Source organism: Zeugodacus cucurbitae, chromosome 5 (assembly GCF_028554725.1).
Source record: "Zeugodacus cucurbitae isolate PBARC_wt_2022May chromosome 5, idZeuCucr1.2, whole genome shotgun sequence".
In the NCBI taxonomy this organism is placed as follows: domain Eukaryota; kingdom Metazoa; phylum Arthropoda; class Insecta; order Diptera; family Tephritidae; genus Zeugodacus; species Zeugodacus cucurbitae.
The window spans coordinates 7,921,859-7,942,247 of record NC_071670.1 but is presented as its reverse complement, the minus strand read 5'-3'; the positions used below and the strand labels follow the sequence as shown (position 1 = coordinate 7,942,247).

The following is a 20,389-nucleotide window of genomic DNA, read 5'->3' as shown; positions in this document are numbered from 1 at the left end:
AACATGGCAATTGGAGATTTGTATTCACGGATGGTTCAAAAAATAAAATCCAAACCTCTTTTGCGGTCGTTAGCGAGAAAGGAAAGCCAATCTCATATGGACTGCTTTTCCCCTTTTGTTCGATATTCATTGCTGAAGCCACTGGGATTTTACATGCTGTTCTACATGCCACAAAAAGCCCTGGAAAATATGTCATATGCACCGACAGCTTATCATGTTTCCAAGCCATTAAAAATTGCAACAACCACACTAACATCATCACTGCAATTAGAGAATATCTTATAAAATATGAAAATAAAATTAAGATAATGTGGGTCCCAAGCCACACTGGATTATCCGGAAATAATTACGCTGATTTACTAGCAAAGAATGCATCCAACACGCCCACAATTACATTCAGTTTCTTCATGAAATCTGATTTATACCGACTCATACACCAAAATAGGCTCTCTAAATTGGCAATCGATTGGGTCTCATATAACCACCATTACTCAATAGTTAACACAGCCAGAATCAAACCGCTATACCCATCAACAGTAGCAACCAATTTTATAACACCTTACATTCGCCTACGGATTGGACATACTATACTGACGCATGCGCACCTCCTCGGAAGAAACAGTACCATCTGCTGCCCGTTCTGTAACTCAACAACAACCGTGCTTCATATATTAGAATTTTGCCCAACTTTGAAAGAAAAGAGAGATTGCCACTTCAACACAGATCCGATTACCCTCCTTTCCAACGCTACGGAAGAAAATATAAAAATTATCTATCGTTTTCTCAAAGATTGTGATCTATTGAGGAGAATATAAAACCAACACATTCTTCAACGGACAGCTGATAGCCTTTGTAGCTAGCGCTGCATGCCTTAGGTTATACATATAGTATTAACTTTGTATAAGCTTTTATAAATAAATAAAAAAAAAAAAAAAAAAATATATAATAATAAATGTAATACAAAATTTACGAGTTCAGAAAAAATGCATTTTATTCGTTTAATACAAAAGTATTTATGTAGTATTAATAACTGTTGTGATTTTATAAATCATTTAGTTGGTTGACATACGCCGACTTAGTACGAATAAAAAGTAATTTTCAAAAAGCGCTAGGAGTCAACGGCAGTTTGGACTCAGCTATTTGCAGTTGTTTAATAGTAAACAAATAATACATTAGAAGAAAAATTATGTTAGAAGCGAATGCGGGTATTGTTCATTGAGACATTGATTTGTTGTATGCAGCCAAACACGACTAACCCTTCAAACTTGTCATACCGGCACACATAACTTCATCCACTAGCAGCAGATTGCTGGCAATTACCGAGCAGGAATTCAATATTTGTTTCTTTACTAAGTAGTTATCATACACATGCATATCCACAGGTTTCATTGGTTCGCCCGTGGACAAATCCAAGCCAATTGGTTCTGGATTTAGTCGATCTTCCTCTGTCAATTTAACAATAGTATCTTGCGCATCGTAACCGCTATTAATAGCGAGATTCTTTGGAATGACCAATAAAGCCTCGGCGAATGCTTGTATTCCTAAACGTACTTTTCCCTTAACTGTGTCCTTGTATTTATTGAGTGCGTTGTATGCGCGTACTTCGAAAGCGCCAGCTCCTGGTATAACACACTTATCCACAAGCGCATTGTTAATCGCACGTAAACCATCGCGAATAGCATCTTTAATTTGTAAAATAGTATGCTTATTGGGACCCTTAATCAAAATGGTCACCGATTGTGGGTTTTTGCATTCCTCAACAAAAGTGTATTTGTTCTCGCCAAGTACGTGTTCGTAAACTACGCCAGCGTAACCTAAATGTGATTCTTCCAAATCATCAAAGGAATTCATGGCAGTACCACCGCAGGCCAAAGCCAAACGTTCCATATTTCGGCGCTTAGCGCGACGTAGTGCCATAATACCTTCCTTAGCCAAAGCGTCCAACGACATGGGATCAATACCTTTCTGATTGATAACAACAAAGGTTTTCTCAGTGCCATCGCAAAGTTTACGCTTCAACGCAATGATTTTCTGTACACGCTGATCAATGAATTCACGTTCGGCACGTACAAACTTCTCACGCTCATCGGCGGTCTTATAGAAGAATCCTGAGTTGACTTCCGACTTTTCATATTCCAATGAAACGTTGCAAGTGAGCACATAAGCGTTTTCCAAACGTTTTGGCATATCTGGATGACGCGTGCCATGATCCATGACAATACCACGAATAAGACTGGTGTCAGTGGCAGTCTTATGCTGCATTTCCATCAGCTCAACCATGTGCAAATCAACTGGTTTATCGTCCTTACGTATAGCCAAAACAGCATCTACACACACTTCAGTGAGAATATCAGCTAACGCTGGGTGTACTTTGGTGCGCAAGCTGGTATTGGCAATACCGATCAAATTCTTCTTGTTGATTTCAATGGGAATTTTAACAGCGTCCAGTACTTCCAAAGCTTTGCCACGTGCTTTTTCGAAGCCTTCTGTTACAATACGTGGATGCAGTCCCTCGGTAAGATAAATATCGGCTTGCTTCAACAGCTCGCCAATAAGCAAGACAGTTGATGTGGTGCCATCACCCGTGGAATCATCCTGTGCTGTGCTGGCACGTGCAATCATAGAAGCTGTTGGATGTTGAATTTGCATTTCGTGCAACAAAACATTGCCGTCCTTGGTGATTTTGATGTCGCCTGCACCAGATACCAACCTAGAAAAACAAAATTGTGCGTTTTAACCAAGCAATAAAATATATGTGACTCCAAAAGCTATATTACTCCATAAAGCTAATTATTTTGTTTTATAAATTTTAAGCATGGAAGGCTATTTTTGAGCACTACCGCATTTTAAAAATTTATAAAACTTTTTTTCTGGCGCATGCTTTATAACAAATTTGATGGAGTTACTCAAATTCGCAGGCTAAATGCGCTTATCATTAATTTTTAAAACTTTTCATAGCAATAATATATTATAGCTACAATATTACTGTATAATATTATAAAAAATAATGTAGTTAATAATTTTCATGTACAGTACACTGGAGCGTTATACTGTACAGATCCTGAAAATGTTAACATTTTCTCTAGCACAAGCTTTATAACAAATTCGATGGGTGTACTCGAATTTGCAGGCTACATGCGCTTTAATTAAATATACAAAATGTGAAGAATATTCAAGCGATTACTATAATAACATAAACATACATGGCTTTATTTATTTTATTATATATGCACATCTTGTCCTTTTAATTCTATATGTATTTTTTTATACAAAAAGTACATATTTTAAAATATTAAAACAAATTTTGATAGCGCAATCTTTATAACAAATTCTAGAAACATTTTTGAATTTGCAGGCTACATGCGCTAATTTTTTTTTTATATTTAGTAACTCATACAAAAGAATAGTCAACCGTCCGATGACGAATCGTTTGTTAACATAACCTCAAACATGATATGAGGCGGCGGCTTTTCTGTGCCCATATGAACACAAAATTGCATTTTTTAACAAATAACTAATTAAAAATTGCGCTAATTGTAGTAAACGCAGTTTATTAAGTTAAAAAAAGTATTTTCCACTTACATTTTCATGGTTCCCTTCGGTCCCAAATTAGTACGCATCACATCTTGTAAGCCTTTTGCAGCTGAGATGTTAATGGCCAAAGCCTGAGCAGCACGTGCAAATTCAGCCTTTGGGTTCAATAAACTGATCGAAGCCATGCTTAATTAAAGATTTTAAATAATTGTATTTAATTTTAACAATTTAATGCTTGATAAATTCAATTATTTGTGACACACGTTGGGAACGACAAGCAACAAAATTCTCGAGATCTTCAGCAGGGAAATCAACTGGCAGATGTGCAACCAAAGCAGTGTGTTCAGTGTTCGCAATGACAGCTGTCAGTTTTGCGGTGCGGTCACTCGCTAAGTTGAGGGATTTCAGCGCAACACTGACAGAGTGGCAACATTGACCCTGAAATGCAACATTGAGTCACGTTCCCCCAATTTTGCAATAACCGATGTTGGAGCCTCGCAGCTGTTGTTGTTCGTCGTATTTCAGTAATTCAGTTCAAACGAAACGAAACGATTCAACATCAAACAGAAATTTTTTAGTTGTACGCTGGGAAGCGCATTCTGGAAATAATTCGGTGTATTTTGTCATTAGCAAGTATAATTGATTTGTTTTGTAGTGAAGTGAACGAACAAAGCAAAAGACACGCAAGCAAATTGACTTGCCTAAAAATCAACCTGTTTTAAGGGGGAAAACCACGGTAGTGCAAAAATGGCGAGGGAGGTGAAAGTGAATTGCGCATCGGTCGCTATATTTGCAATTTTATTGCTTACACAAAATTTAGGCTGCAGCGAAGCTAAGCGCGCTTTGAACAACAATCGAAAATCCGGTAGTGGACGCACACCTAGTAGTGCAGGACATGTGACCAAACCGAGCTATCCGACACAAAGTGGCAGCAGTGCAGGTAACTCGCACGCAGATATTGCCAAATTGAGCTACCCAGGATATAATTCGCAACCAAATCGCCCAGCTTCGGCTCCAGGTGGTGGCGCAACAAATACACAACCCATAGGATGGAATGTGCCGAAATCGCAAGGTCCGCCAGCTCCGGCAACCAATGTACACACTCCAATAACGGCCACTAATACACATGGTGTGCAGAGCTCTTATCCTGGAGGCACTTATAATTCTCCTGGCGCAACATACCATTCACCTGGATCGATTCCACCTGGTGCAACGTACCATTCACCTGGTTCGCTGCCAGCTGGTGCAACATACCATTCACCTGGTTCGCTACCAGCTGGTGCAACTTACCATTCACCTGGATCAATTCCACCTGGTGCAACATACCATTCATCGGTACCTGCAGGAGCAAATGTATATTCATCGCCTGCACATATGCCAGGTGGTTATTATCCTGCTGGTGGCAGTCATTATCCTTCGGCTGGTGTACCAGCTGGTGCTACATACGTAGCTCCTGGTGCTGCACTTCCTCCAGGTGCTGTACTCTATTCACAACCGCCACAACAAACTTCGTCAGGATTAGGATTTGGTAGGTTTATTAAATATTGAAAAAAAAAAATCAAAATTCTAAATAGTTAAATAATAGGTTCTGGTTTGGCTGCTGGCGCAATTGGTGGAGCAATCCTTGGACACGTGCTTACGCCAACACATACGCGTGTCGAATCAGCACCAGCTGCCGCCGCTGGACAATCTGGCAGCAACGATGACAAAATCATCATTATTAATAATGGTCCACCCGGTTCGGTGACTACAACCAATGCTAACGGTGCCACGGTCATCACAACAGGTGTCGTTGGTGAAAACGCCACACAACCCATGCCTGGCCCAGTACCCGCCGCTGCACCAGCTGATCCCGCAGTACCCAATGTACCGCTTGCACCCATGGGCGATAATAACGCAGCACAACCATCACCACCACCAGTACCAGCACCAGGTGCTGTACCCGCAGAAGTTGCTGCTGGCGCCGCTCTACAACCCGCTCCCGAACAGCCTCCACCAGGCGGCATAATTTGTGTGCCAGTGCACATTAATGAAACCGATCCAAACGATAACACCAAGATGGTTGAAGTCGAGAAAATTGCCTGCTATCCAGCACCGCCACCGTCAGCACCTGTAGCTGGTGCTGAGATGAACGGTACTGCGCCAGTTATGCCACCAGCTGGCGAAGGCAGCGCACCATTGGCACCAATTAACCCTGTCACTGCAGCTTCACAACAATTGCAAGCAATTCCAACGCAAACACCTTTGTTGCCGGACAATGCTTCAGCAAAAACAAGTGGTGCTGTGGCATGGCTCAATTCGATGGCAACGGTGTTGTTGCCATTATTTGTTGCTTTTTTTGGAATGCATTAAGTGCGTGAAACCATAAATGGCATGAAAAAGCAGAAAAAGTGAAAAGACCATAAAGTAAGCAGCTAAAAATAGTAAACAAAAAATCGATAAGCTTAGTAAATTGAGACAACAACAAATTGGAACAAATGTTATGGAATTCACATACCTCTTTTTGTAACAAATATTCTCTTACTTTTGCATAATGCTTCGAATCTGTGGAATCTCAGCATATTTTACAATGCTTTTTTTTAATCATAACGCGTTTTTTTTATTAAAAGTTATTGAAATTTCTCAAATATATGTCGTAAAGTATTATAAGCAATACATGCTTTAAATGTTAAAAAAAAATATTGTTATACATATATCCATCACACATCGCGCTAAAGAACAAATTGGTCGCTCAATACATACACACACATATTGGTATGTACATATATAAGTCATTAACCTGTGAATATACGTTTAACCTTTGTGATGTTAGCATGTACGTCGAATACTAATTGCAGTTTTTCGCGCGTCTCTTTATATCATATGATTCTCAATGTTGAAACAGATATGCAAACTCGAAACTCGCGCCTTTTGCAATTTACATTAGGGAATTTTTTAAACCAAACAGCAGCAAGAGTGTTTGCGCAGTTTGGCAGCTCAGAACAATTTATAATATTATAACAAATCAGTCTTCTTACAAATGCAACTAAAAAATCAGTGTATAGCTTTTGTCTTCATAAGCCATAAGGTTTAAAGCCATTTTAAATGTTAACTAAAAAGTGTTTAAAATAAAAAAAATACTTCCGTGTTAAAAAATATTATGAATCCATAGTCACATTTCAAACTCCAGTAGTCAATATAGTAGAAATAGTTATTTGCTAATTTGTTGTATAATGCACTTAACAAGTTGAACAATTTAATACAATTAATACAATAAAATTAGCTTGCAAGCACCCCACACACTAACCGCAAAAACTTGTTTTATTTACTTGGAATAGCGGTTGTAATAAATAAAAAATAAAAAAAGTAGTCAGCAACTGTTATACGATGAATCCGGTATGTACATACATACATACATATGCACTTAGGTTTATTGTAATTATACACCCTTCAATAACACGTTTCGTTAGAAAAAAAATTAATTTCAAACAATTTGTGGCGTCATGTTAATTACACTACGAGTTTATCAATTCCACAAAATGCTTTACTCATTAAGGTGTGAGTACAGCCTTTCATTAAAGCTAAAAATTAATACAACACGATATTGGAATAAATGAATAGAAATGTGCACAGTATTTTTTCGTGGTTCGTGTTTACTTTCAATTTATGCTTTACACTTTACCACAGACATATAAACTAAATATGATAGTTTGATTGCAATAACGCCTATAAAACGCTGGACACTACCCAGAATATTTAATGAATTTCCCAAATGCGCAAGGTTAAGGTTATAAATGTATATTTCTTTTAAATATTCCAACCATGTGCCATGTGTCTGCTGCGTCTAGTTATCCGCTAACAACGCTAGTGTATAACACTGTATATTTGAGCAACAACAATACTTAGCTTGTTATTTTTGTTAGTAAACAAAGTATAGAATATGCAAATAAAAAGCACAAACACCGGCGTAGTGTAAATAAATGTGCTTATAGGTATATGCGCTTGTGTATACAACAATTTAGCGCAGCCTGATTTCACTCTACTCAGCACAGTCTGCCGCTGCGACAAATCTTCATTAAACCTAAGCAAATATGCATGACGCAAATATTTGTATATTAAATATTAACATTCGACTGCATGTCAAAACGTAATTTAAAAAAATAAAAATAATAATTCTTACGATTTTATATTTTTAAAATGATTTATTTCACTAATAAATAATAAAGTAATAATTGTATGAAGGTGAAGTTGATTTCGTAGAATGTCAAATTTGTAAATAACTGTATGCAATAGCAACGTGTACTCATTAAACGCAGCTTCTGCATATAAAAGTGACAGTTGCAGTGAAACTAAATATTTAATAGCAAAAAATCTGCCATTAATTGCTTAAAATTAAAATAAAAGTGTTTCAATGTACATTTTATCGTACCAAGTTCGCGTATTTTATTCCATCATTCATTTTTTATGCATTAAACAAAGTAATTGTGTGTATTAATATGCATACGCGTACGTTACAGTTCGTGTTTTATTTTTATACATATGCTTGCTTAATAGATATTATTTTAAAATATATTTCGTGTGTATGTGTGTGTGTGCACGTTTGATTGATGCTTATTTAACCCATTTAAGGACACTTAAAAACAATTTATAGTAAATACTATAAAATATAATGCAGCAAAATTGGGGTGTAATAAATGCTGTATGAGGAGGGTTGACGAGATGACGTTGCGGATATTAAAGGTGACAAGTAAAGCCACATGTTTTGCATGTAAGTATTTATAGCACATTATATATAATATTAAATGCGTATTTATAGTATATGTATAACTTATGTAGATAGTTTGTGTGCTAGTTTGTATAACAAAATAAATTAGTACATATAGTTATTAGTTTCAAAATTTTGGCAACAATTTCTGTGGGTGGATTGCATACATGCATACATTCATATAAGTATGTATGTATTTGCATATATGTATGTATATAATGCATATGTAACTATATTTAAATATAAATGCCAAATGCATATTTATTTATATTTTTACAATGATAATATAATGCTTGTGTCAGGTCTTTATTTAAGTGTTTTTTTTAATTAATTTTATTATTTATCGCTTCCGTTATACTCTGTTGTGCATTTGATTAATGTGTTGGATGCTCCCCTGATAAACAATGCCATTTCTCATGAAAATGATCCGGTAATTTTATGCAGTCCAGCCACTGCTGCAAACGTTCGCCCTTACTGTTGTAACCGATTACCAAACTGCCGAGAAAATCATTACTCTTGCCAATGTCCTTATCCCAAACGGTTATGATCAGCGTTTGTTTATTCAGATCATGTGGGCTCGACTCGAAATAGAACTCTTCGCGATATATCGGATTTAGTGTGCGCCATTTGACACCGGTTTTGTATTTTTTATTTTTATGTGAATCAGGTTTTAGTTGTCTAAAAAAAACAAGAGGAAGAGAAAATTTATATTAATAAAGCGATGAGATGCAATTAGCAGAGTGCAAATTGCTTGGATATGAATATTTATACAAACATACATGTATATACATTCATATTATATATTAAAAGAGCACAATACATACATACTTATGTATATGTATATAAAATATTTATGCACATAGTATATTATGTATTCGAAGAAGTTTATGTTCCGGCATTAAAAAGTTTTCAAAAGCTTATCAAACCAATTAGCATATTTTGTGAATTCTGTTAAAGTTAAACGGAATTTTGTTCTGTGACATAATTGGAGTTGCGGTGAAAACAGTGACCGATAAAATACTAAGAACACTTATATTATAAATTTTAATGCACTCATTACGAAACAAGCGCTCTAAAAAGAATTGGATGATCTAATTATGAATCATGAGCGATGCTTGTTGAATTCAACAGATGACGACAGAGAGTATAATAAGTATAGTGAATCACGTTTGTGACGATTTAGTTTAACGAACGAACGTGTTAAAAGCAAATGTGGGTGTAAAAAACTTGAAACCGCAGTTCAAACTTACAGCTTTACAAATGGATCCGAGCTGCCATTGTTGTCCATCGGTATCAAATTGATGCATTGCTTCACATTCACCACTAAAGCACGTCGTTTTGTATTATAGCAGAGTGAAATCAAAATTTTGCCATGTGGCCACTCCTGTGACAATTCCGCTTCATTGCTAAAACGATCCTCACCACCCAAGGGCACCGATATGCGATACTGATTGGTATTATGCACCTGTGTGGGAAAGAAAAATTTATAAAATTTTTTAATCACAAAGTTCTCCAAAATTAACTACTACTCTCTCTCTGTTGTCAACTCACCGGCGAGAGCGCAATTTTAGCGCCTCCTAAGTAGTCATGACCGTACTTATCATCATCGAATATCGCTACATACAGCGACGAACCGTTTAGTTCTTCCGGTTCGACACCCACAAATTGCAGCGTTTCATTAAATTCCGGATTACGCGTTTTATGCACTGTTTTGGTGCGCAACCAACGTGAATATTTGGTCATACCTTCGGGTGTTACCAGATTCACCTTACAATAGGGATCTGTTAAGCCCGCCGCATCCATAGCGGGCAGATCACGTGCTCTTACCATTATACAGTCCAGACTATGTACGCTCTCGCGATAGCTAACGGCCACTTCGAGCCAACCGAGCAATTCGCGACAATGCAAATTAACTTGATTGTGATTGGGCACATGATTACTCGTGTTCGCCGAATTGCCCGAAGAACTTTCGCCGCTGATCGACCAAGATGAGGAGACGGAGCTGCGACGCGTATAATTACTGTTGCTCTCACGTCGATTATTCACCGAGGTGACAGTCGACGCCGTTGATATGGTATCATAATCGGGCTGATTACTCTCGGTTCGGGATGTCTGCCGATTGGCAAAGAATGAGTTGGAAAGTTTGCGCTCACCGCTATCAATGAAACTGCGTATGGAACCGAAAGTGCGCAAACGAAAACTATCCTCACGTTGCATACGCGTCGCCGCCGGTGGTGACACATCAGCTGTGAAAGAATTTCTATTTGGTGTGCGTGCTGTTGTCAACGGCGCTGTTGCAGTCACAGCGCTAATGGCGCCGTCCACAACATCACCACCACCGCCACCACCTCCATTTGTATCCTCTTCCGAACTACTACTATCATCGACATGTATTGTTAGCTTCTTGACGCGCACATTGCGCGTGGGTGTGCTGTTACAACTTTGTGCGCCACGCGGCGGCAGCAACACATCAGACATGGCGCCGCCACTTGCCGTCTGATGTGTGGGTGTCGAATTTGTGCTGCTCGGTGCGTCATAATTGGGAAGCCCTTTGAAAAACCATGCACCCGACTTTTTCCACATTTCACGTGTCTCCGAACAGATGCGACACAACCATATTTCACGCGTACGATCACTGGTATGATAGCGTATATTAATGTCGACGCTACACTTGGCGCACACCGCCTTCTTGCAGTCCTCACAAATGATGCGTGTCGAACGCAGCAGTCCAAATGTATCGCCGCAGAGACGACAACAGTTTGGACCACGTTCGACGGCGCGTTGTTTAATTTTCTCCACACGCTCGACTAGTCGGCCAACGCGCTGTCGCTCCGCAATCTCGATCTCCTCATTACGGCGGATGACGGAAATAATAGCGGCTTGTTCATCGGGTCGTAGTGGTTCGTTGCTCTTCGAGCTGCTCCATCCAGCGCGTAATCTGTGGGTGAAGGAGAAAATAATATTTTATTCCAAAGTGTTATAGGAAATTTGTCTAAAATGCTGGTAAATTTTAAAAGTTATTCATAGTTGGGTTAAATCAGATAGTTTACTCAAAATTTTTATGTTATTTTAGTAACGGTTGAAATCGTATATGAAAGTGATTTAGTTTCTACAGACAATTTTCGAGTACCTGAATACTTAAGATTCTTCATTTAGGAAGTAAATTAATATTTAGTAATAATTCAAGCCCAGAATTGGTCTACTCTAAATAATTGATGTATGTAGGATTAGAGGCCAATAAAAACCGAAGCAGTATATTTCATACGTAAACATACATACGTACATACATACAGATGTTCATATGTAAGTATGTATTATCTGTAGAGATAGCAATTTCTAGCAAATTTCGCCATAGCATATCCAATTACAATAGAACACCATGACTGCATTACATTTTATCACGCCTGGTTGTGGACTGAAATCAACCATACATTGGTATGTACTTACATATGTGCATATGTACATGAATACTTATATCCATACATAATACATAGAGCAAACACGTTGCTAAGCCATTTACCTGATTCTTAGAACACTGTGTCATGTGCCAAGTTCATGGTGATTGGCAAAAAAATAATTACATATGACTAATTCTGTGAAGCGCACACATTGCCAAGTCAAAAATAAACACCGAAAATAGTGTGGAACTAATCAAAATAAATGAAAGAAGCCTTAAATGAGCAAATGTGTAGGCCAAAAAGTGTTTATGCATATGGCTAAGAGCACTCAAGCGTTAATTGTTTTTGTTTTAATTTATTTTTTATTTTATTTTATTTTATTTTATTTCATTTCATTTTATTTTATTTTATTTTATTATATTTTATTTTAATTTTTTTAATTGATTTTATTTTTTATTTTATTTCATTTCATTTTATTTTATTTTATTTTATTTTGTTTTATTTCATTTCATTTCATTTTATTTTATATTATTTTATTTTATTTTACATTGTTTTATTTTATTTTATTTTATTTTATTTTATATTATTTTATTTTATTTTACATTGTTTTATTTTATTTTATTTTATTTTATTTAATTTAATTTAATTTAATTTAATTTTATTTTATTTAATTGTATTTTATTTTATTTTATTTTTTTATTTTATTTTTTTATTTTATTTTATTTTTTATTTTATTTTATTTTATTTTATTTTTATTTGATTTTATTTTTTATTTTATTTTATTTATTTTATTTTTTTATTTTATTTTATTATTATTTATCATTATTTGTGATATTATTTTTGTAAACCAATCCCTAACCTGTTGTTGCCGTTATTAACGTCATCTCCCCATCATAACATGCATGCATGTTGTAACATGTATCTGTTGTACTCATTAAACACATCTCACAACGACTGCGCTGCCCTGCACCGTCACTGCGCTGCTGCATGACTCAACAAAACTAAAGAAAAACACACCAAAAATGTAAAGAAGCAAAGTTTTGTATTTATTTGCTTTTTTGTTTGCTTTTGCTTATATTGGTGTTGGTTGTTTATCGCACGAACACGATTTGTTTTCTTGTTTGCTGGTACAAGTTGAGAGTCAACGACAGACAGGCAGGTAAGGGCAATGATGTTCATATGTACTTACATGTGTCTATATGTATGTTAGTTCGTCCTTTAAAGTTCATATGTAAATACCTTTTTATGTTTGTAACTTGCGAGGTTAATGGCATAGCAAACGGCTTAACCGCATGCATGGCCGCAATGTCTGCCGGTGTGTGATATACATATGTATCAGTTTGTTTGTTTGTGTATGTGTGAATGCCATAAGGTTGGCTATCTAACTTACGACACATGAAAGTGGTTATTGTGTCTGTTCTTGTTTTATAGCTTTGCTTGTGTGTGTAGACATTGCACGAGTGCGAACACGTTTTCAACATATTTTCACATTCAATGTTTTTGTTTTTTTTTTTTAATTTGTGATAAATACGCTACCGCAGGCAAAATGTGATTGCCGACGTGTCGTTTACTTTATAGCGTTTCTTTTATTGTAGCTGTCTCACTTATTACTCAATGAAATGTGCTGATGAGTGACAGCGCTTTACAATTTGTGCCTGCAGGAAAAATAAACAAACCATAGAAATAAATAACAATAAAATGAAATGAATGAAAAGAAGTAAAGTGAATGAAAAGAAATGAAATGAAATAAGTGAGCTTAGAATTGAAGTGTATGTTGCAAGTAAAAAGGAACTTGGAAAATGTGTGATTAAAAAACGCATAAGTTAAATAATCCAAGTTTTATTTCGAATATTATTTTTGTGAGTTCGATGGCAGTGACTATATTACGTATACGCAGCGTATTTCAAGTATTGTGCAATGTTCAAAGTCTGCTCTTCTGAAATTATTATTATATTCAAATATATAATTATTATATTAAACAATAACACGATCCAAAACCTTCATGAATATATTTATTCAAAAGCCACTTATGCTATTCTTCCAATGAACACTCAATTTAGATGTGGAATGTTAGGTTACGTATACGCAGTGTACACTGAGCAAACTTGCTGCACAGAATATTTATTTATTTGGAAATTTTGAAAAGTAAAATGACGAATACTGAAAAAAAATTAGAAAATATAATTCGAATAGAGTATACCAAGCCGTTTTGTTGGAAATTATTGAAAAAACAATTTTACTCTATAAAACATAGAAGGGAAATGTTACGTATACGCAGTGTATGCTGTAATTATACCCTGAACAGGGTATATTAAGTTTGTCACGAAGTTTGTAACACCCGGAAGGAAACGTCGGACGCCCTATAAAGTATATATATAAATGATCAGTATGTTGAACTGAGTCGATTTAGCCATGTCCGTCTGTCTGTATATATACGAACTAGTCCTTCAGTTTTTAAGATATCGTTTTGAAATTTTGCATATGTTATTTTCTCTTCAATATCGATATCGGACCACTATATCATATAGCTGTCATACAAACCGAACGAACCGAATCAAGGGCTTGTATGGAAAACTTCCGCATTTTACTACATATCTTCACGAAATTTGGTGTGAGTTATTGCTCATAGAAATAATTTAATCTCCGAAAAAATTGTTCAGATCCGCTCTCTATAGCATATAGCTGCCATACAAACTCAACGATCGGAATCAAGGGCTTCGTGGTATCTTCACGAAATTTGACATGGATTACTACTTAAGGTAATAATATAATTGTTCAGATCGGTTAACTATATAACCTTAAGAAGAATTAGTAAAATGTTTTATTTTTTTATTTACTTTTTCTTACGACTTTAGATTTGCTTAAACACATAGTTACTAAAAGAAATGCACCTGTGAAGGGTATATTAGCTTCGGTACAGCCGAAGTTAACGTTTTTTCTTGTTTTTTTTTTTTTGTCAAACTGCAATAATTGAAAACTTTTTATATACAGTTGAACTTCTCTAACTCGAATCACCATAATCTCCAAGAAAACTTCGAGTTAGAGAAACTACCGAGTTATGGAAGGTAATTTGTATGAAATTTTACTTCTATTGCCAATTCAAGAGTTCGAGTTATGGAGATCTTCGAGTTTTAGAAGTTCGAGTTATGGAAGTTCCACTGCATTTTATTACAAAAAGTGTTTCAACATTTATTTTTGAAATAATTTTATTTTTAATAATTTAATATTATTATTTTTAATATGTATTTACAAAGTTTAATAATTTAAGAATACGTCTGAAAAGTGTTTTCAAATTTTTCGAATTATTTTTGGATATACAGCTATTTTCCTGTCGCGGCATCGGCTCGGCTTGGTGCGAAACTTTAAACTCGTTTTTCTCTAAACCTGTCTTTTACGAAACGATACACATAATCTCCGGAGTCGTTGGAAATAACCTCATCCCCAAATTAAAATTTTTACCATTTTCTTTTATATCTAAAAGGTCAAAAAAGTGGTAAAACAATGATTTTTAGACATTTTGTTATTTTTTTTTAGTTTCCTGTAGTTCGAATCGTAGCGCTATTACTTTAGTTTAAGCTTTTTTTGTTTAAGTTGCTTGGAGGGTGGGAATCGTGGGTATGCTCACGTGCCAAGTTTTTGACCTCACACACTTTATAAACTGGAAATTTATTAATTTCTTTAATTTTTTCATAAAATTTATTAATAAACAAGTAAGGAAGAGCTAAGTTCGGGTGTAACCGAACATTTTATACTCTCGCAATTTATTTAATACATATTATTAATATAACAAACAATTTGACTCACATATTCGGCTTATATATGGTATAAAGTCCATTGAAAGTTGGAAACCTTATTATTAGGTATATGGGAGTTAGGTAAAGTTATGACCCGATTTCACGTATTTTAGGCACGGAGGCATATTATTAAAAGGAAGATATTCCCTCCGAATTTCTTCAAAAGATCTGAGAGACTTACCTATATTTTCGGTAAAAAAAATATAAGCTCAGAGGTCCTCATGTTCGATATATGGGGCCTTAAAAACCTATGGTCCTATTTCGGCGATTTTTAGAATGGGGCTTCCACACTATAAACATAGTATTTGTGCAAAGTTCTGCACCGATATCTTCACTAGTACTTACTTTATATATTGTAAAGTAAACGATTCAGAACGTCTTCAAAGTTCTGGTATATATTTATTTTCACAACATATCATTGAGATGTAAGGAAACTATTACAAACCAAGTTTCATTGAAATCGGTCGAGTAGTTCCTGAGATATGGTTTTTGACCCATAAGTGGACGACGCCACGCCCCTTTTCCATTTTGTAAAAAAATCTGAGTTCAGCTTCCATCTGCCATTGCTTATGTGAAATTTAGTGTTTCTGACGTTTTTCGTTAGTCAGAATCAACGTGGCGTGGTTATTATACGATTTTGTTCATTTTTGGATTTGTATTAAGAAGTGGCTAAAAAAACGACTGCAGAAAGTTTGGTTTATATAGCTATATTGGTTTGCGAGATATGTACAAAAAATCGGTTTTCGCCATTTTGTGGGCGTGGCAGTGGTCCGATTTTGCTCATTTTCGAAAGCAACCTTCCTACGGTGCCAAGAAATAAATGTGCCAATTGTTCATCAAGGTATCTTAATTTTTACTCAAGTTACAGCTTGCACAGACGGACGGACGGACGGACTGACAGACATTCGGATTTGAATTCCACTCTTCACCTTGATCACTTTGGTATATACTCTTTAGCAACTTTGTTGCGAGAGTATTAGAAAAAAAAATATTTTTTGAAAATATTTTTTTTTGTTTTTTAAATATCTAAAAGTTACTTTACATTTAATAAATAATACAAATTAGTTTAAAAAACTTTACTTTTTTCCAACTAAAATGTTTGATTATATTTATTTTCCATTATGCTGCCCCACACATAAACATCTTTTTGATGCCTTTATTGGCCACGCTACATTCTTTTTCCTTTTTCCCTCGTTTGCAACACTCATTGCTGCGTGGCAAGCAAATATTTACTCACCAAACCCACTCTCAGTACACAGACAGTAAATGAAAATGTAAACTTCACTGCCACAACAGCACACCACCGCAGCCGCAGCACAGCCGCAACACAGGCGCTTACGTGCACTTCATTATACGCCCATTTTATATTTACACCTTTTAGCGCTTTATTTGCATTTTCTTGCTACAATCCGCTTACTTTACATGCTGTGTTTTTGAATGTATATTAGTAGCCCACCGTAAAGAAAGTATGCAAATACAAATAGCGGTAAAGAAAATATGGAAAAAAAAGAAAAAAAACTTTAGAAATAACTTTTATCTGGCTGGTTAGTAATTTGCTACTTTACAAAGTTTATTTAGTGCTTTTCACTTATTTTTCTTTATTTATCCTTTTTGTCGGCTGTTTTCTTTTAAATGTTTGGAAAAAAATCATTTTTTACCGTTACGTTGTTTGTTCGTCCGTTTGTTTGTTTGTATGTATTTGTGTGTGCCTGTTTTGCATCGTCACCGCCGCCGGGCTACACCGATTCCACTTTGATATTTGCTTGGCAACATCATTTCATTTTTCCGCCATCGCTGTCATATTTACCGTTTTCCATTTTTCGCTCATGCTGACAGTGGGTGAAAACGACCGATGCTTGTTTGACATTTAGTGAGGTTGTTAAAAAAAAGCAAGAACAAAAATGTTGCGAAAAAAATCAAACAAATGTATGTGTGCGCGCTTAGAGGCAAGCAAAGCAATCGACACAATCTCTTGGTCACTATGAACATATATATTATTGTTGTTGCTTTATGCTTTGCGCTTGAAAGCATTCAAAAGCCCAGCAGCCTTTCACATATACACACTCAACTATACATATACATACATGTATGTATGTATGTATGTATTTACCCTATAACCTTTTTTGCTACTTGTTCGTGAATTCATTGTTGTTGTTGGTTTATTGGTGCTTCCACGTGCAATTGTCCTGTGAATCTTTACGTATATGAAAATAATCCGTAAAACTGGTCAAAGGTGCAGCAAAGTCTGCTGCGTGTGTGGGCGCAAAAGATTGAAAAATATATGTATGTATATGAATCTCATAAAAAAATATGAGTGGCACTTCGTGTGAAAATTTAGCTACATTAAATATGTATGAAGCGTCTTTAATCTTCCAACTTTTTACAAGTAATTTAATAAAATGTCAACAGACTGAATATTTTAGTAGAATATTTGCTGTTATTAGTGCACAAAAAAAGCTGTGAGCGTTGGTGGTGACATAATGGAATATATATATGCTGAATTTACAAAGAAGACTATCTTTTTATTGGCATTACAAATAGCTTATAGTTTTAGCACAATATTTTCTCATTTGATTAATTTGGGAACCCCTGTAAAGTAAGGAATAATCTTTCTTTGCTCAAAGCAGTCCAAAAGATAACTTTGCCCTCTATATCAATTCTAGAGATTCAATATAGAATTCGTTGCCTACATTTAGGCGCAGAATACAAAAAAATTTATATTTTCTTTCTACTTAAGGGTTTGTTGAAGAATCTGCTAAAGTTTCGAGTATATACTTCTTTCGAGACACCACTCCGAAATCTTCAATCTTTAGTCTGAATGCTAAGGAATTCTGATTATTGTAACATAAAATGTGAGTCAAACTGATAACTTTGGCTTCTATATCAATTCAAGAGATTTAATAGAGAATTTGTTGCCTGCCTTTAGGAGCAGATTGCAAAAATGTTTTATAACCTTTCTCTCTAAGAGTTTGTTGAAGAATATGTTAAAGTTTCTAGCATGTTCTTCTTAGCCCACCTCCGTTCGTGAGTTATAAGCACAGTTAATGTTTTCGAGACAGCACACTGAAATATCCAATATTGCGGCTGATACGAAGAATTTCTGATTATTATATGAAAATTCAAAAAATGTGCCCAAAGAATGCTTTCGTGTAAGCCTTGTGTCGTTCAGGGACACTTACAATGGATTTGATATTAAACGAAAGTTATATTGAATTAAGTCAGAAAAGTTTGTGGAAGCGTTATTAAAAGCTCTAACGTCGTTCTTTAGATATGATTAACTGTTAAAGCTTTCGTGAAAGCACTCCGTCGTTCCGTGACACTTAAGGTAATAGCCAAAAAAAAGTTATATTGCATTAAGTCACGAAAGTTTGTTGAAGCTTTCTTAAAAGCTCTAATGTCGCTCTTTAGATGTGATAAACAGTGAATGGTTTTATGAAAGCTCTTAAGTCGTTCTGTGTTACTTAATATATTAGCCTAAAGAAAGTTATATTGAATTAAGTGAAGAAAGTTTGTGGAAGCTTTCGTGAAAGCTCTAATGTCGCTATTTAGATATGATTAACTGTTAACGCTTTCGTGAAAGCTCTCAAGTCGTTCTCTGATACTTAAGATATTAGCTAAGAAAAAGTTAATACATGAAAATTGAATTAACACATGGAAATTTGTGAAAGCTCTCGTAAAAGCACTCAAGTCGTTCTGTGACACTTAAAGTAATAGTCAAAAAAAATTATATGGCATTAAGTCACGAAAGTTTGTGGAAGCTTTCTTAAAAGCTCTACTGTCGCTATTTAGATATTAAATAACTTTTAAGCTTTCGTGAAAGCTCTCAAGTCGTTCTGTGATACTTAAGATATTACCTAAAAATAAGTTATATTGAATTAAATCACAGAAGTGTTTGGTAACTTTCTTAAAAGCTTTAAACTGTGAAAACTTTCGTGAAAGCTCTTTAGACATGCTAAGTTGTTCAGAATCACTATTTTCATATTATTTAACAATTTCCAAAATAATTATAGAGAATTTCTTCACAATTATAGACCTTTCCTACAATGGTTCGTGCAGCTTTTTACCATGAAGCTTTCAAGTAAACAAATTACTCCAACAATCTATTTTATCTATGTAAATCAGTTTAGTAGCTAGTCTAAGCTAATCTAACGTACAAATAGCAATTTAAACACTTTCCTAAACTAACCTAATTTTTTTATTTCGAGATTTTTAAGTATCTAAATTTCTACTTTTAAAGATCATTTTTTCCAAAACCTATTAAAATATGAGAAAATTTATTCAACGCAACATTTTTCTCATCATTCCGCTATCAAATCAATATTTTTTTCGCAAAAAAGTAATCTAATTTTGAATATAATTAATGAGTATCTAACTAAAAACAAAAAAAGCCACAAGTGGCCTTCGAATACTTGAACAAAAAATATACAAAACTTCACACACCGCTGAGCAAATGTCCATATGTTGATTTGCGAACTCTGCTGAATACTGATTAACGCACTGTTATATTTGCATAACGTGATAAGGGGTATTGACAAGGCGGTAGAGCACCTTCGTCATCATTACTCACGCGCAAACGCGGTACGTTTGTTAAACAGAGCAGCAAGCAAATTTCATAAAATTAATTAAATTATGGGATTTTTTTGCAAAGATGGAAGTGTGGTTTACAATTTTGAGTTGTAAAATAGGTAGTGTGGTGAATTCGGCATTTTTTAAGTTAGGAAGTTTTTATGATAAAAATATTAAAATGATAAAATTATATTTTTTTTTTATTATTTGCTGAGCTGCGCATATGTTTTAATTTATAGTTTTTGCAACAAAGAACCAACAACAGCAACAAAAATATTTCGTAACTGTGGCCGTAGGTCATGTGAGCATATGAATTTCGCATGTACGAACATACTTGAAGTCCAGTTAACGTT

The 20,389-nt window shown here is 35.1% G+C and overlaps 3 protein-coding genes and 1 long non-coding RNA gene across 4 annotated transcripts in view; 2 read left to right on the top strand and 2 right to left on the bottom strand.

The window, feature by feature from the left end:
- The window catches only part of LOC128921915 (uncharacterized), a 71,426-nt gene that overhangs the window by 23,331 nt on the left and 27,706 nt on the right, over positions 1 to 20,389 (top strand). The window lies entirely within an intron of this gene.
- LOC114804437 (T-complex protein 1 subunit zeta) lies at positions 966 to 3,869 on the bottom strand. The gene is made up of 2 exons (XM_029042868.2): positions 3,583 to 3,869; positions 966 to 2,710 (listed from the first exon to the last, which is right to left on the bottom strand). The coding sequence occupies exons 1-2, from the start codon at positions 3,717 to 3,719 to the stop codon at positions 1,252 to 1,254; spliced, it is 1,596 nt and encodes a 531-aa protein (XP_028898701.2). The 5' UTR covers positions 3,720 to 3,869; the 3' UTR covers positions 966 to 1,251.
- On the top strand, positions 4,035 to 6,819 carry LOC128921911 (uncharacterized). The gene is made up of 2 exons (XM_054230922.1): positions 4,035 to 5,062; positions 5,120 to 6,819. The coding sequence occupies exons 1-2, from the start codon at positions 4,282 to 4,284 to the stop codon at positions 5,884 to 5,886; spliced, it is 1,548 nt and encodes a 515-aa protein (XP_054086897.1). The 5' UTR covers positions 4,035 to 4,281; the 3' UTR covers positions 5,887 to 6,819.
- The window catches only part of LOC105216263 (rabphilin-3A), a 28,101-nt gene continuing 16,206 nt past the window's right edge, over positions 8,495 to 20,389 (bottom strand). Inside the window, exons 2-4 of the mRNA XM_011190663.3 lie at positions 9,830 to 11,216; positions 9,529 to 9,743; positions 8,495 to 8,956 (exon numbers count right to left, since the gene is read on the bottom strand). Coding sequence (XP_011188965.2) covers positions 8,653 to 8,956; positions 9,529 to 9,743; positions 9,830 to 11,216 — 1,906 coding nt within the window. The 3' untranslated portion in view covers positions 8,495 to 8,652. The remainder of the gene's footprint in view (positions 8,957 to 9,528; positions 9,744 to 9,829; positions 11,217 to 20,389) is intronic.